This window comes from Jaculus jaculus, chromosome 11 (assembly GCF_020740685.1).
Source record: "Jaculus jaculus isolate mJacJac1 chromosome 11, mJacJac1.mat.Y.cur, whole genome shotgun sequence".
Taxonomy (NCBI): Eukaryota; Metazoa; Chordata; class Mammalia; order Rodentia; family Dipodidae; genus Jaculus; species Jaculus jaculus.
In genome coordinates this window covers 25,814,471-25,828,970 of record NC_059112.1, presented here as the reverse complement: position 1 = coordinate 25,828,970, position 14,500 = coordinate 25,814,471, and the positions used below count along the sequence as shown (strand labels likewise).

Here is a 14,500-nt window from a genome sequence, read left to right as displayed (position 1 = left end):
CATCCATTCAGTTTTTGTTTGATGGTCGCTATGAATTATGAAAGGTGGTACTAGGGATAGGGATAAAAGCCATTAACCCAAATGATATATTATCTTTTTTCAACTTTAAAAAAATTTATTCCCCAGGTCCCACGTTAGCCAGATGCACAAGGGGGCGCACGCGTCTGGAGTTCGTTTGCAGAGGCTGGAAGCCCTGGCGCGCCCATTCTCTCTCTCTCCCTCTATCTGTCTTTCTCTCTATGTCTGTCACTCTCAAATAAATAAATAAAAATTTTTTAAAAAAATTTATTTGCAAGCAGAGAGATATGGAGAGAGAGAGAGAGAATGGATGCACAGGACCTCCAGCCATTGCAAATGAATTCCAGATGCATGTTCCACTCTGTGCATCTGGCTTACATGGGTACTAGGGAATTGAACTTGGGTTGCTAGGCTTTGCAGGCAAGCACCTTAACTGCTGAGCCATCACTTTAGCCTGATACACTATTTGTTCATATAAAAAAATTAAAAAGAACTTCAACAAAGAATAGTTCATTTTCTTCTGATAATTCTACATTTGTTCAGTTATTCATTGTTAATCATTACTGTGGTCCAAAAGCCTTTTAATGATCTTGAGCAGTAATTAATACTGTTCCAAAGGTTTTTGTAAAATGCTCCAGTGTAAAAAGAAAATCATTAGAAAGAATAAATTTAGATTTATACTTGTCAATTGCTGTGTACTTATTGACACATTTCTAATATACTATGATTGAAAGTTCCTGTTATGAGCATGAGATTATTAGAATTTCATAGCAGCATCTAAAAGTCTATAGTGTTTCTAAGACTGACCTCGGTACCTTCACTGACACACCTGTGTAACCATCACCATCTCACATAGATTGCACACACACACGTCTCCCTGCTTCCACCTCTTACCCTGCATTCTGTTTTCAGCACAACTCCTGGGTGATTCTTGAACATGGAACCCAAGTCCAGACACTCCCATGACTAGACCTTTCAGTAACTCCTCATATTACTGAGTGTGAAAGCTGAAATACACCCAGTGGCTTTATCTGTAGGATGTTTTGTCCTTGCTCACTGCAGGTGCCTCATGGGCCCGTTATGGATCCTCTGCTGTGGGCCTACTGCACTGGCTGCTCCTTCTGCCCAAGTCCTGAATGTCTAAAGTTCTTTCCCTCCTTCAGCAACAGCAATAATAATGCCTTTGACCAATTCCCATTTTCCTGAATGTCTTAAGTTCTTTACCTCCTTCAACAACAACAATAATGCCTTTAACCAACTCCCATGTACCTGAAGTTCTTTACCTCCTTCAACAGCAGCAGCAATAATAATAATGCCTTTGACCAGTTGAGACCATTGATTAAACTCACCATCCACTCACCATTTGTCTTTACCCATATTTTTTCCCTGTGGCTCTTTCACCTTTTAATTTATTATAGCATTTTCTTATTTTGCTCATTGCTTGTTCTCCTTCCTTCTAAAACATAAGATCTAGTAGCAGAGGATCTTTATTTTGTGTACAGACAGATCTCAGTTATCTAGAGCAGCACTCACTGCTTGTTAGGTGTACACCAGTACTTATTTGGTGAATGAATGAATGAAAAAAATGAATGAATCAGTGAATACACAGTTCTTTGAAAAGGTGCATCAATAGCGAATAGTTGAAGGATTCTTCAATCACACTAGCTATCAGATGAATAAGAATTAAAACAGTCATTTGACATTTCGCAAGTAACCAAAGACTTCCGTATCTGACAGTGCTGGTTGGGGGTTGAAATTGGTATGGCATCGTGGAAAACAGTTTGGCAAATCTTAATGGCTCAGAAGTGCATCTCCTAAGAAGGGAGAAAGCTTTATTCACTAGTTGTACCATAGTTTTTTATTTCTTTAAGAAATAAATAAAATGAGGCTGGAGAGGTAGCTCAGCAATTAAGACCTTTGTTCACTCACAGAACCTGATGGCCTGGGGTCAGTTCCCCGGTACCCATGTAAAGCCAGATGCACAAAGTGGCACATGCATCTGGAATTCATTTGCAGAGGCAAGAGGCTCTGTCATGCCCATTCTCTCTCTCTCCTTCTCCTTGCAAATAAATTAATAAACAAATTTTAAGTGTTACTAAAAGTAAATAAATAAATCTTAGGATGTCAAGACATATAATAAATGAAAGTACATGTTTCTCTGTGTATATATATGTGTGTGGGGGTGTGTGTGTTTGTAAATATGTAAATGTGACTCAAAATTGGACAGAGAGGGCTGGAGAGATGGCTTAGCGGTTAAGCGCTTGCCTGTGAAGCCTAAGGACCCCGGTTCGAGGCTCGCTTCCCCAGGTCCCACGTTAGCCAGATGCACAAGGGGGCGCACGCGTCTGGAGTTCGTTTGCAGAGGCTGGAAGCCCTGGCGCGCCCATTCTCTCTCTCTCCCTCTATCTGTCTTTCTCTCTGTGTCTGTCGCTCTCAAATAAATAAATTTAAAAAAAAATTTTTTTTAATTGGACAGAGATTTAGCTAGTATGTGCTAAAACAGCTTTGTAATACTATAATTTTATTATAATATACTATGACAATAAAAATACAATAAAAGTTAAAAAATCACTTGCTAGGGCTGGAGAAATGGCTTAGTGGTTAAGGCACTTGCCTGCAAAATCATTTTCAAATTAATCCCACATATTCACTTTTACTCAAACTATATTACGTTTTTAAATGATAAACAGAAAATAGCCTTTACATTTTTCCTTTGTTTATATAGTTGTCTAACTATTAAAGGCTTGCAGCTTTTTTGTTCTAGGTGTCATAAAGTGGCAGTTGAGCTGAGCAGATAAATCATTTATCTCAGCACAATATTTTCATTAATGATAATTTATTATTCAGAGGAAGGAAGTAGAGTATAAAGTGCTTTGTCAAACTGAAAATGCATTTCCTAGTGTCATGTACGCTCTGTAACAAAAGAAAGGAAAAAAGCAGTTATTAATGAGCATCAACTTTAATGGGGTCATTGATTTCTTTTTCTAAAGTGTTCTCAGGTTGGCACTCTCCTCTTTCAGATTATTTTTAATGTATATTTTTTTTTATTTATTTGCAAGCAGAGAGAGAGAATGGGAGAAAGAGAAAGAATATAGGCATGCCAGGGCCTGCAACAAATGCCACTGCAAATGAACTCCAGATGCCTGCACCACTTTGTGCATGTGGCTTTACGATGTGTACTGGGGAATCAAATTCAGACCATCACGCTTTGCGAGCAAGCACCTTTAACCACTGAGCAATCCCTCCAGCCCTCAGATTATTTTTTCTACTATATTCTCAATCTGACGTTATACTCTGTCTCAGATTATTTTTCCTAACGTGTTTTCAGGCTGGTGCTCTCCTCTGTCTCAGATTATTTTGCTGCTATGTTCACTAATGATGTCAGAGAGGCACGACAAGAAGAAATAAAAATGGAAGGTGTCGAACCAAACTCATTGTGGTCATTGATTCAGTATGCATATACAGGTAATAAGTCAGAAAAATACAAGATTTATATTATTATATTTCAGATTTCTGCTTTTTGTGTTTTTTTATGAGAGAGATAGGATTGGCGCCAGCGCCTTCAGCCACTGCGCATGTGTGGCCTCGTGCGCTTCTGTCACCCCGTGCACCTGGCTTACGTGGGATCTGAAGAGTTGAACAGGGGTCTTTAGGCTTTGCAGGTGAGCGTCTTAACCACTAGCCATCTCTCCAGCCCCTTTCTTTGTAAGAATAAAGTTTATTTTAGATCATATGAGGGAAAGGAAAGGGAAAGCAAGTAAGATCCTGGAAGAGGAGGGGGCTTCCAGAGCTGGAACACCCACAGTTTCCATGGGAACTGAACCTTTATTGAAAAGGGAAAGCCTGCCCAATCCCAAGTATATGATTGGTCAGTTTGAGTAAAGGTGAGATGTGCTCACTAGCTTATGGTGCATCTAGTACTGTGTGGGTCTCGGAGTGTGTCAGGTCAGCCCACCAAGGCAGGTTTGGAAGAAGAGGAAGTCACTGCCCAGCCCCTTCACCATCTTGTATTACCAAGGATTTCTTCCCTGATCTGCCTAACACAGAGGGCTGTCAATATTGCCCATCCCCCTCTCAGAAGCCCTCCTTACTGCTATTAGGGAAATGGAGCGTTGACCACTCAAAACTGCTTCATGCTGATGGGTGCGATGTTAGGCCAGAGCAGTTAGGGTTTTTCTGGAGAGAGCAGTATCCAGGAACCCGTTGTAAAACATCTTGGCCCAGTGGTCCTCTTCTGGGTCCTGGAGTCTCCGTAGTGCTTTTGGCTTTTGGAACTGTATCTGAAACACACATGAAGAGTGTTATTAACAAATGATTGAGGTAGAAGTGGCAAGTAATCAGCTCATCAAGACAGGAAATCTGAAAGGCAGTTAACGCTATGCTGAGGTATGGTGACACCAGCTTGGGACTATAGTAGCTCATAAATTACTTCTAACACAGCATGCTGTGGCCCAGTTAATTCTGCTCTTGTTACCTCTGCCCTTGATGATACCTTGTATAGGTTAAAATCTCCATAATTAAAGCCTTTAAAAACAATTATATAGCTGGGAGTGGTGGCACACGCCTGTAATTCCAGCACTCAGGAAGCACAGGTAAGAGGTTCACCATGAGTTGAAGGCCAGCCTGGGCTAAACTGAAACCCTACCTCAAAAAAATAATAATTGCCAAAAATTAATGATTATCATAACTAAACACTTGAATGATTTATTAAAATACTAGTATAATTATATGGATTATATAATGTACTCAAAATTTTACATTTAAGAGCTGGGCACAGTGGTGCACACCTTTAATCCCAGCACTCAGGAGGCAGAGGTAGGAGGGTTGCTGTGGGTTCAAGGCCACCCTGAGACTACATAGTGAATTTCGGTCAGCCTGGGCTACAACGAGCAAGATCTTACCTCAAAAAAGCAAAAAAAAAAAAAAAAAAAAACACTTAAAACTTGAGTTATATAGTTACTAATGATTGCACCATTTAAAAGTTCTGAAAATAAACTGTTTTGTATTTACTTTTATTTGAGACAAAGAGAGAGAATGGGCCTGTAGCCATTGCAAATGAACTCCAGATGCGTGCGCCACCATGTACAGCTGGCTTATGGGACTTGGGGAATCGAACCTGGGTCCTTAGGCTTCATAGGCAAGCACTTTAGCCGCCAACCCATCTCTCCAGTGCTAAACTATTCATTTTGCAAGTAAAGGTCATAAGGAAGTAATTTTTTTGAATGTCTTAAGCCTCCTGAATCTATAATACATATAAGGAGCTCTTTAGAAATATTGCTGTTAGCATCAGTTATTTAATAAAAACAAGGTTCATGCAGGCCCGTAACTAATGGAATTTCTTTTTTTCATTAAGGCCGACTTGAATTAAAAGAAGATAATATTGAGTGCCTGTTGTCTACAGCCTGCCTTCTCCAGCTTTCTCAGGTTGTAGAAGCATGCTGCAAGTTTTTAATGAGACAGCTTCATCCATCCAACTGTCTCGGAATCCGCTCTTTTGCTGATGCCCAAGGTTGTACAGATTTACATAAGGTGGCTCACAATTACACTATGGTATGTATATTTTGAAAGTAAAAAAAAAAAAAAACATGGTCCTATTTATTTTTACTTGTTTATTTTTGTTTTTTATTTATTTGTAAGCAGAGAGAGCCAGAGAAGAGAGAAAGAATGAGAATGGGTAAGCCAGGATCTCTAGATACTGCAAGCAAAGTCCAGATACATGAGCCACATTGTGCATCTGGCTTTACGTAGGTACTTGGGAATTGAACCCAAGTCATTAGTCTTTGCAGGCAAGCACCTTAACTGCTGAGCCATCTCTCTAGTCCGGTCTTACTTCTTATTGACCACTAATCTACATGTTACTGTTTTCAGGTGGTTTATTTTCACTGTGTTATGAGGGAAAAGTAAACAAGCAATATCTCTCCCAACAGATAAGTCAAGCCTTAAGTTATTATATAATCACCCCATATTCACTGATGGGAAGTGGTGATAATGGCTGTAGTGTACTGGTACAGCACTAATATAAAAGATTAGAGGATGAGCCGGGCATGGTGGCGACGCCTTTAATACCAGCACTCAGGAGGCAGAGGTAGGAGGATTGCTTTGAGTTCGAAGCCACCCTGAGACTACATAGTGAATTCCAGGTCAGCCTGGAGCAGAGTGAGACCCTACCTCGAAAAACCAAAAAAAAAAAAAAAAGATTAGAGTACGAATCTCATTACATGCAAGAAGTGTTTGTTGCCATGCAGAACAATGTTCTTATTAATTGTTACAAATTATGTGCTTGAAATAAGTCACAGGGCTAGAGAGATTTCTCACCAGTTGAGGTCGCTTGCCTACAAAGCCAAAAGACCCAGGTTTGATTCCCCAATACCCGCATAAGCCAGTTGCATAAGGTGGCATATGTGTCTGGACTTCATTTGCAGCAGTTGGAGGCCCTGGTGTGCCCATTCTCTCTCTCAAAAAATTGAATAAAATGAAATATTAAAAAGTCATAGAGGAGGTTCTGATTAAGTAGCTGAAAGATAATAGAATATATATTGATCCAGAGAACAAAATCAAAGTATATTGATGGCATCTCATTGGGACCAATCTTCACAGTTTCAGTAGAGGAGGAAAATACAGAGGAGAATTGTGGAGTTTTAAGAAGTGACCATGTTCCCATAGTATAAGGCCATGGCTGAAGAGTGCTGTAAGTGTTTCAACTAGGGCAATATAACTCCGAAGAGAAGAAAGAATATGAACATTCACAAGTATACATGCAGTTAATTCATATAACCAATCTCATCAAGATTTAGAAAATGCTCTTTTGTCTACCCTTTTTTCCTTCATCTTCCACGCTTCTGTTGATCTGCTTTATCTGGGAAGAGCTTGGCCATGCCTGAGAATTTTCAGTAGAGAAATAGAAATTTGGAAAAGCTATAAGGATCTTTAGAAATGGAAGCCCTCACACAAAACCCCAACGTCTGTAATTGGCTTTTCTCCTTGTGGTATAATCACTTCACAGGAAAGATTCTTGATTATGATTGTTATAAAGGGCCTCAAATGAAAAAATAAAGGATGTGTAAGGAGAGTAACATGACAAAATATTATGGTACCTAGCTAATATATTGATTTTGTTTGTTTGTTTTGTTTTTTGAGGTAGGGTCTCACTCTAGCCCAGGCTGACCTGGAATTCACTATGTAGTCACAGGGTGGCCTCGAACTCACAGTGATCCTCCTACCTCTGCCTCCCCAGTGCTGGGATGAAAGGCGTGCGCCACCACGCCCAGCATAGGTAATGTTTTTAAACTAAATCATTTGAATGTCCATCACCAATCTTTTTATACTTATTTGTAGATGTCATTTATCATTTTAACTTTATACCTGCAGTTTCAAATACATTCAGGAATAAGGTGAATATAAATATATAAATAAAATCAAACTCTCTTTTTGTCTTCCTAATAAGTATATAATTTAATTGCTTTCATATGAGGGAGTTTTATTCATGTGCAAGCATTTATATGCATTTAGGTCACTCCTTTTGTTTACAGTAGAGGCATAATTGCTGCTTTAAGGCTTAGACATAAATGAAATTTAAATTAGCTGAATGTTTTTAAAGCTATTTTCATAGCCAATTAGTTATGGTAGAATTTTTTTTGTCAAGGTCATTACTCAACATTACTTAGTTTCAACAGAGACATGAAATGGAATTCTAATAACAATAAGTAATTTAGAGACAGATTGTCTGACTTGAATTGTTGCTATGGAAACTGAATAAAAATGTATAGCAAAATTCAATCTTCAGTTTAAGTAAATCCATCAGTAATTTCATTTGCTTAACAACTATTTGGAAGGGGGAAAGGGCGATTCTGGTGAGTGCTTGGTAGCCTGACATTTGCTAGAATCATAAAAGAGATTTAAATTATGAGGTAAACATAAGCTGTGCCCATCAGTTCCCCGTAGTGAGTGGTGCATTGCCAGCAATGTTCACCAGTCCTACACAAGCACAGGTAGGAGACGGTAAGGAGTTCCTTCCAGAATCCCACAGCCTGGGGAGCTCTGCTTTGGTTCTGATGGATTGCCTGGAACAATTCATTCAAGCCCCTAAAGAAGTCTAGACTGACTTCATTAAGACTACTTAATGTCATAGTTTTATGAAACAATTATAAACACTTAATTTTCAAGTTAAAATTTGTTCTCTGTCTAGAAAACTTACAAAATCATTGAACTGTGCTAACCTAGCTGCTTTGAAACAAAATGCTTTTAAAAACAACTTTATGTTTAAACTTGAGTATGGTAGTATTCATAATTTACTGAAAAATTTATTTTTCATTAAAGATAAATAATACTGGAGTGGAAAGGTCATTGTTCTAAAATAGATAATCAGCAATTCATCAAGTGAATATTTACATAGTAGCCTTTTTTCTTCCTAATAAAATGCAATTAATGCCATTAGAAAATATAACAATACTGATACTAGTTTTATAGAATATGCTTTTTTGAGATTGGGACTGTATATCCCATGCGGCCCTCAAGTGCACAGTCCTCTTGCCTCGGCCTCCTGAGTGCTGACGGTACAGGTGAGTGGCACCAAGCCTGGGCGTATAGTGTTTTGATGTCTAGAGACTCTTTACCTAACAATATATAAGTATTTTTTGGTTTGTGTGTGCCTCTCTGTGTATATGGATTCATGTGGGGGTGTATGTGCACTGTGTGCACAAGATCTGGAGGCCAGAGGTTGTTGTCAAGAGTCTTCTTCAGCTGCTCTTCCACCTTTTTTTATTTATTTGTGTGTGCATGCATATGTTTTTGTTTGTGCGCATGTGTGTGTAAGTGTGCATAGGCGCCCCAAGGCTTGTACTAGTTACATGAGTAGCTTGGGAATTGAACCTGGGCTAGTAGGCTTTGTTTGTTGTTGTTGTTGTTTGTTTTGTTTTTGTTTTTATGATTTTTTCCAGGCAGGCTTTCACTCTGGCCCAGGCTGATCTGGAATTCACTGTGTAGTCTCAGGGTGGCCTCAAACTCACAGTGGTCCTCCTCCTACCTCTGCCTTCCAAGTGCTAGGATTAAAGGTGTGTGCCACCACGCCCGGCTTGCTGGTAGGCTTTGTAACGAACTGCTTTTTGTAAAAAAATATTTTTATTTATTTGAGAGCAACAGACAGAGAAAGAGGCAGATAGAGAGAGGGAGAGAGAATGGTTGTGCCAGGGCCTCCAGCCACTGCAAACGAACTCCAGGGCTGGAGAGATGGCTTAGCGGTTAAGCGCTTGCCTGTGAAGCCTAAGGACCCCGGTTCGAGGCTCGGTTCCCCAGGTCCCACGTTAGCCAGATGCACAAGGGGGCACACACGTCTGGAGTTCGTTTGCAGTGGCTGGAAGCCCTGGCTCGCCCATTCTTTCTCTCTCCCTCTATCTGTCTTTCTCTCTGTCTGTCACTCTCAAATAAATAAATAAAAAATGAACAAAAAATTTAAAAAAAAAAAAAAAAACGAACTCCAGACGCGTGCGCCCCCTTGTGCATCTGGCTAACGTGGGTCCTGGGGAGTCAAGCCTTGAACCGGGGTCCTTCAGCTTCACAGGCAAGTGCTTAACCGCTAAGCCATCTTCCCAGATCTTCACCTTATTTTCTTGAGACAGTTTCCCACTGAACCTGGGACTCGCCAATTCTGCTAGACTACCTAGCCAGCAAGTCTTGGAGTTCCTCTGTCTCTGTGAGATACTGGGATTCCAGGCGTGTACCACCACACTTGGCTTTTAAGGTGGTGCTGGAAATCTGAACTCAGGCTCTCATGCTTGCATGGCTAGCATTTTACCCAGAGATCCATCTTCCCAGCACTACAAGGATCTTTATAATCTTTGTCCTTCAAGCTTTTGTTGCCTATTTAATAGTCCTCTGAGTTATAACCTCCTATGTTTGACATTTAAGCTGTATTTTTAAATTATTTTTATTAACATACAAAGAATTGGGTTACGCATACACTCACACTATTGGCTATGTAACTAATATAAATAATAATAAAAAGAAGCAGATAGAGAGGTTGATTGATTGCTGGAAATTGAGCCCCGGGTCTTATGCATGCCAGGTAAACACCTTGTCACTGAGCTACATGCTCAGACCAGTTTTAATATTTTATATCTCTTGTTTGTTGCCAAATCATTTTATAATGTCTGTATGCCAATTAAGTAGAATAGTTTGCTTGCCATTCCAGTACTGAAATTTTATTAAAATATATTTTTGAAAATGATAATCATTTAAAATGGATGCATTTGGGCTGGAGAGATGGCTTAGCGGTTAAGCGCTTGCCTGTGAAGCCTAAGGACCCCGGTTCGAGGCTCGTTTCCCCAGGTCCCACGTTAGCCAGATGCACAAGGGGGCGCACGCGTCTGGAGTTCGTTTGCAGAGGCTGGAAGCCCTGGCGCGCCCATTCTCTCTCTCTCCCTCTATCTGTCTTTCTCTCTGTGTCTGTCGCTCTCAAATAAATAAATAAATAAATAAATAAATAAAATTTTAAAATGGATGCATTAGATAATCTTTTAACAAATCATGATGAATTGGAGCAATTGAACTTAGTTAATTATTCATGAGTGGATTTTCCCTTAAAACTTTCCACTTAAAGGAATGTCAGTGTGTTTTAGTTCAGTATCTTGCTTGGGTTACCACAGGCTAATTCTTAATTTTAATATGTGAAAATAGTTATTGATAGACCTTACTTCTCACTGTAGATTAAACAGCATTAGCTATTGTACTAAAACTGTATGCTGGGACAAGGATAATACATCAGGAAGTATAAGAAAAACATCATGGCATCAAATGTCTACAATTTGCATTTATATTCAGTGTAAACTACTATACATTCAGACTTGTAAACTTCAAATGAGAAGGTAAAATTTCCTTCTCTCCAGATTACTTAGCACAACCTTAAAAAAAAAAAAAAAAAGAAACAGACATCTCACACTTAAGGGAATTTCTAATATCCCGTGTTAATGATAGAGGGCTTGATGCCGGTATACAGCCAGGACTGAGTCATCTTTGGTCCAAGTTCCTGGTCTTAGTACATTCTAGGTTAACAATTTTGCTTTGGTTTCTTTTCCTATAAATGAAAGAATGTTGTGTGTAAGAGTTTCAGATTTTCAAAACAAACCTAAAATCCTGGGTGATCGTATAAATATCATTAAAATAATTTTTTAATTTATTATTTTTATTGACAACTTCCATAACTGTAGGCAATAGCCCATGGTAATTCCTTCCCTCTCCCCACTTTCCCCTTTGAAACTCCATTCTCCATCATATCCCCTCCCCCTCTCAATCAGTCTCTCTTTTATTTTGATGTCATCATCTTTTCCTCCCATTATGATGGTCTTGTGTAGGTAGTGTCAGTCACTGTAAGGTCACGGATATCCAGGCCATTTTGTGTCTGGGGAGGAGCATGTTGTAAGCAGTCCTTACCCTTCCTTTGGCTCTTACATTCTTTCCGCCACCTCTTCCGCAATAGACACTGAGCCTTAGAAGGTGTGATAGAGATATTTCAGTGCTGAGCACTTTTCTGTCCCTTCTTCTCAGCACCATGGTGCCTTCTGAGTCATCCCAAGGTCATTGCCATCTGAAAAGAGAAGGTTCTCTAACCAAAAGTGAATGTTAATATATTGGTATGAACATTAAGGGAAGTGCTTACTGGGCAGTTTGGTGAGCATAGTATATACATTTAGCCAGACAGCAGCAGATATTATACCCCAAGGGCTTATGATTACCCCTGTTGTAGGTTTTCAGTATCCGGCATGTATTCCCTCCCATGAAGTGGGCCTCCAGTCCAATTAGAGAGTGGCTGGTTTCCCTCATAACAGATGTGCCACTATTGCACCCATTGGTTCATTTGACCTGGCTGGATAAATTTAAGGCTTGCAATGTCCACTGCTGAGTATCTTCACTGGTGATTTCTCTCTCTCCCATTGAACTGCATGCAGAATGGTTTCTTCCAGCTTTCTGTCAGCTGGTCTACATGGAGGAGGTTTACAGCTCAGCTCCAGAAGGATTTCTCAGTGGCCTTGCAGCCCAAGTATGTGGAGTCTTCAGCAATAGGGTTTTATCATCTATTCCTGGTGGGAAACAAAGGGCCTTGGCAATGGCCTGTAATGTTTTGGGGGTATTAGTGACCTCCCTGGCCAACAACTCACTGAAAGGTATCCCATCCTTGAAATAATTGTGAGCACCGTGTGGTAGCATACTTACCATCTCAGTACTCAGGAGGCAGAGACAGTAGAAGCTCACGTTCAAGGCCAGCATGGGCTGATATATAGCAAGACTGTGTCTAAAACAAAGCAGGACATGCAGTTAAAGGTCCATCTTCTGTTAGAATAACCTTGGAAACACTGTGCCTTGGCAGGGCATGGGAAAGCTTTGATCTAGAATCGTCTTGAGAATTCTGCAGTGTGGAGATGATTACTGGATACGAGAAATAACTAGACACTCACCCATATAGTTTGGCTTCACTGCTGTCTATGTTCCTCAGCAGCCGAAATCCAAACAAACTTCTGACGTTAGTCCATTTTTTTATTTGTAGTAAATAAAATAACACTTTAATTCTACTTATGCAGGTTTAACAAGATAATTTTGGTCTAAGCTGGGCAAAGTAGCACACACGTTTAATCTCAACACTCAGGAAGCAGAGGTAGGAAGATCACCTGAGTTCCAGGCCAGCCTGAGACTAGAGTGAGTTCCAGGTCAGCCCGGGCTAGTGTGAGACCCTACCCCAACAAAATTGAAGAAAGAAAAGATAATTGTAGTTTAAATATTTCTTTTTGCTACTTCTTTCTGGTTACCAGGTGGTAATACATTGTAAGACCTAAAGTACAAATTATATTTGGGGGATGGAAAGATGGCTTAGCAGTTAAGCACTTGCCTGTGAAGCCTAAGGACCCTAGTTCGAGGCTTGATTCCACAGGACCCACGTTAGCCAGATGCACAAGGGGGTGCACACATCTGGAGTTTGTTTGCAGTGGCTGGAGGCCCTGGCTCGCCCTCGCTCTTGCTCTCTCTCTCTCTCTTTCTCTCTCTCTCTCTCTCTGTCACTCTCAAATAAATGAATAAAAATAAACAAAAACAATTTTAAAAAATTATGTTTGGATGCCTAAAAGTAAAGAACATTTAAGGGGACTAGAGAGATGGCTTTGCGGTTAAGGCGTTTGCCTGCAAGGCCAACAGATTCCAGTTCAACTCTCCAGGACCCACATATGCCAGATGCACAAAGGGGCACATGTATCTGGAGCATTTGCAGTGGCTGGAGGCCCTGGTGTGCCCATTCTTTCTCTGTCTCTCTTTCTCTCTCTTTATCTCAAATAAATAAATAAAATATTTTTTGAAAAACCATTTGAGGGCTAGAGAGATGGCTCAGTGGTTAAGTTGCTTACTTGTAGAGCCTAATGACTTGAGTTTGACTCAATAGTGTCCACACTAAGCCAGAGTACAAAGTGGCACATGCATCTTGAGTTTATTTGCAGTGGTTAGAGGTCCTGATATGCCCATTCTCTCTCTTTCTTCTCTCTACTTGCAAATAACTAAAAATATTTTTTTAAAATAAAAACAAAGATCATTTAACCTTTTACATAAACTGCAATGGCTAAAAGGAACAATATTATTTATTTTCCTCCCTAGGAACATTTCATGGAAGTAATCAGAAACCAGGAATTTGTATTACTTCCAGCCAGTGAAATTGCAAAGCTCTTGGCGAGTGATGACATGAACATCCCTAATGAGGAGACGATCCTGAACGCTCTTCTCACCTGGGTGCGTCACGATTTGGAGCAGAGGCGGAAAGATCTCAGTAAACTGTTGGCTTACATTAGGCTACCTCTTCTTGCACCACAGGTAATTCATAGGCTCTTGTTGATCGGCCTTTTTCTCTTTAAAAATCACTTTTATTTATTTACTTGAGGGAGAGGGAGCATGTCAGGGCCTCGTGCTGCTCCAGACACATTCCAGACACCCGCACCACTTTGTATATCTAGCTCTGTGTGGGTACGGGAGAAGTGAATCTGTACCAGCTGGCTTGGCAAGCAAGTACCTTTAACCACTTCGCCATCTCTCCAGCTCCGTAGGTCTTTTTCTTCCCTCTTCTATCAGAATAATTTTACATCAGTCTCTAGGAAATATGTAGGTGAAAAGATAGTAAACTACCCAATTCCTGGTTGTGTTTTGAACCTAGAGTAGCTGTCTAAACTGTAGCAGTTAAGTAACACTCGGCTAGAAAGTTATTCTGTCAACTAGAGAACAGTTATACAAGAAAAACTGGACTCTTCATAACCAGAAATTTGAGGTGAATTCATTTGTCACACTTTTATTAAGTGTCCTAACTACTAGATACTATGATCTTAGATTAATAATTAGGGCAATAGTTCCAGCTCTGACATTTTAAACTCTGTGACTTGACTGACTCATTCACCATAGTTTCTTCATCGGTCAACTAGAGATAGTGTCATTTCTGATCAAGTAGAGGCAATAAATTTTCTGA

The 14,500-nt window shown here is 40.0% G+C and overlaps 1 protein-coding gene across 7 annotated transcripts in view; it reads left to right on the top strand.

The window, feature by feature from the left end:
* Positions 1 to 14,500, top strand: part of Klhl5 (kelch like family member 5) — an 82,791-nt gene that overhangs the window by 32,057 nt on the left and 36,234 nt on the right. For all 7 annotated transcript variants that reach the window (XM_045161667.1, XM_045161663.1, XM_004658658.3 and 4 more), the window contains 3 exons: positions 3,347 to 3,483; positions 5,372 to 5,568; positions 13,645 to 13,857. In XM_045161667.1, coding sequence (XP_045017602.1) covers positions 3,347 to 3,483; positions 5,372 to 5,568; positions 13,645 to 13,857 — 547 coding nt within the window. The remainder of the gene's footprint in view (positions 1 to 3,346; positions 3,484 to 5,371; positions 5,569 to 13,644; positions 13,858 to 14,500) is intronic.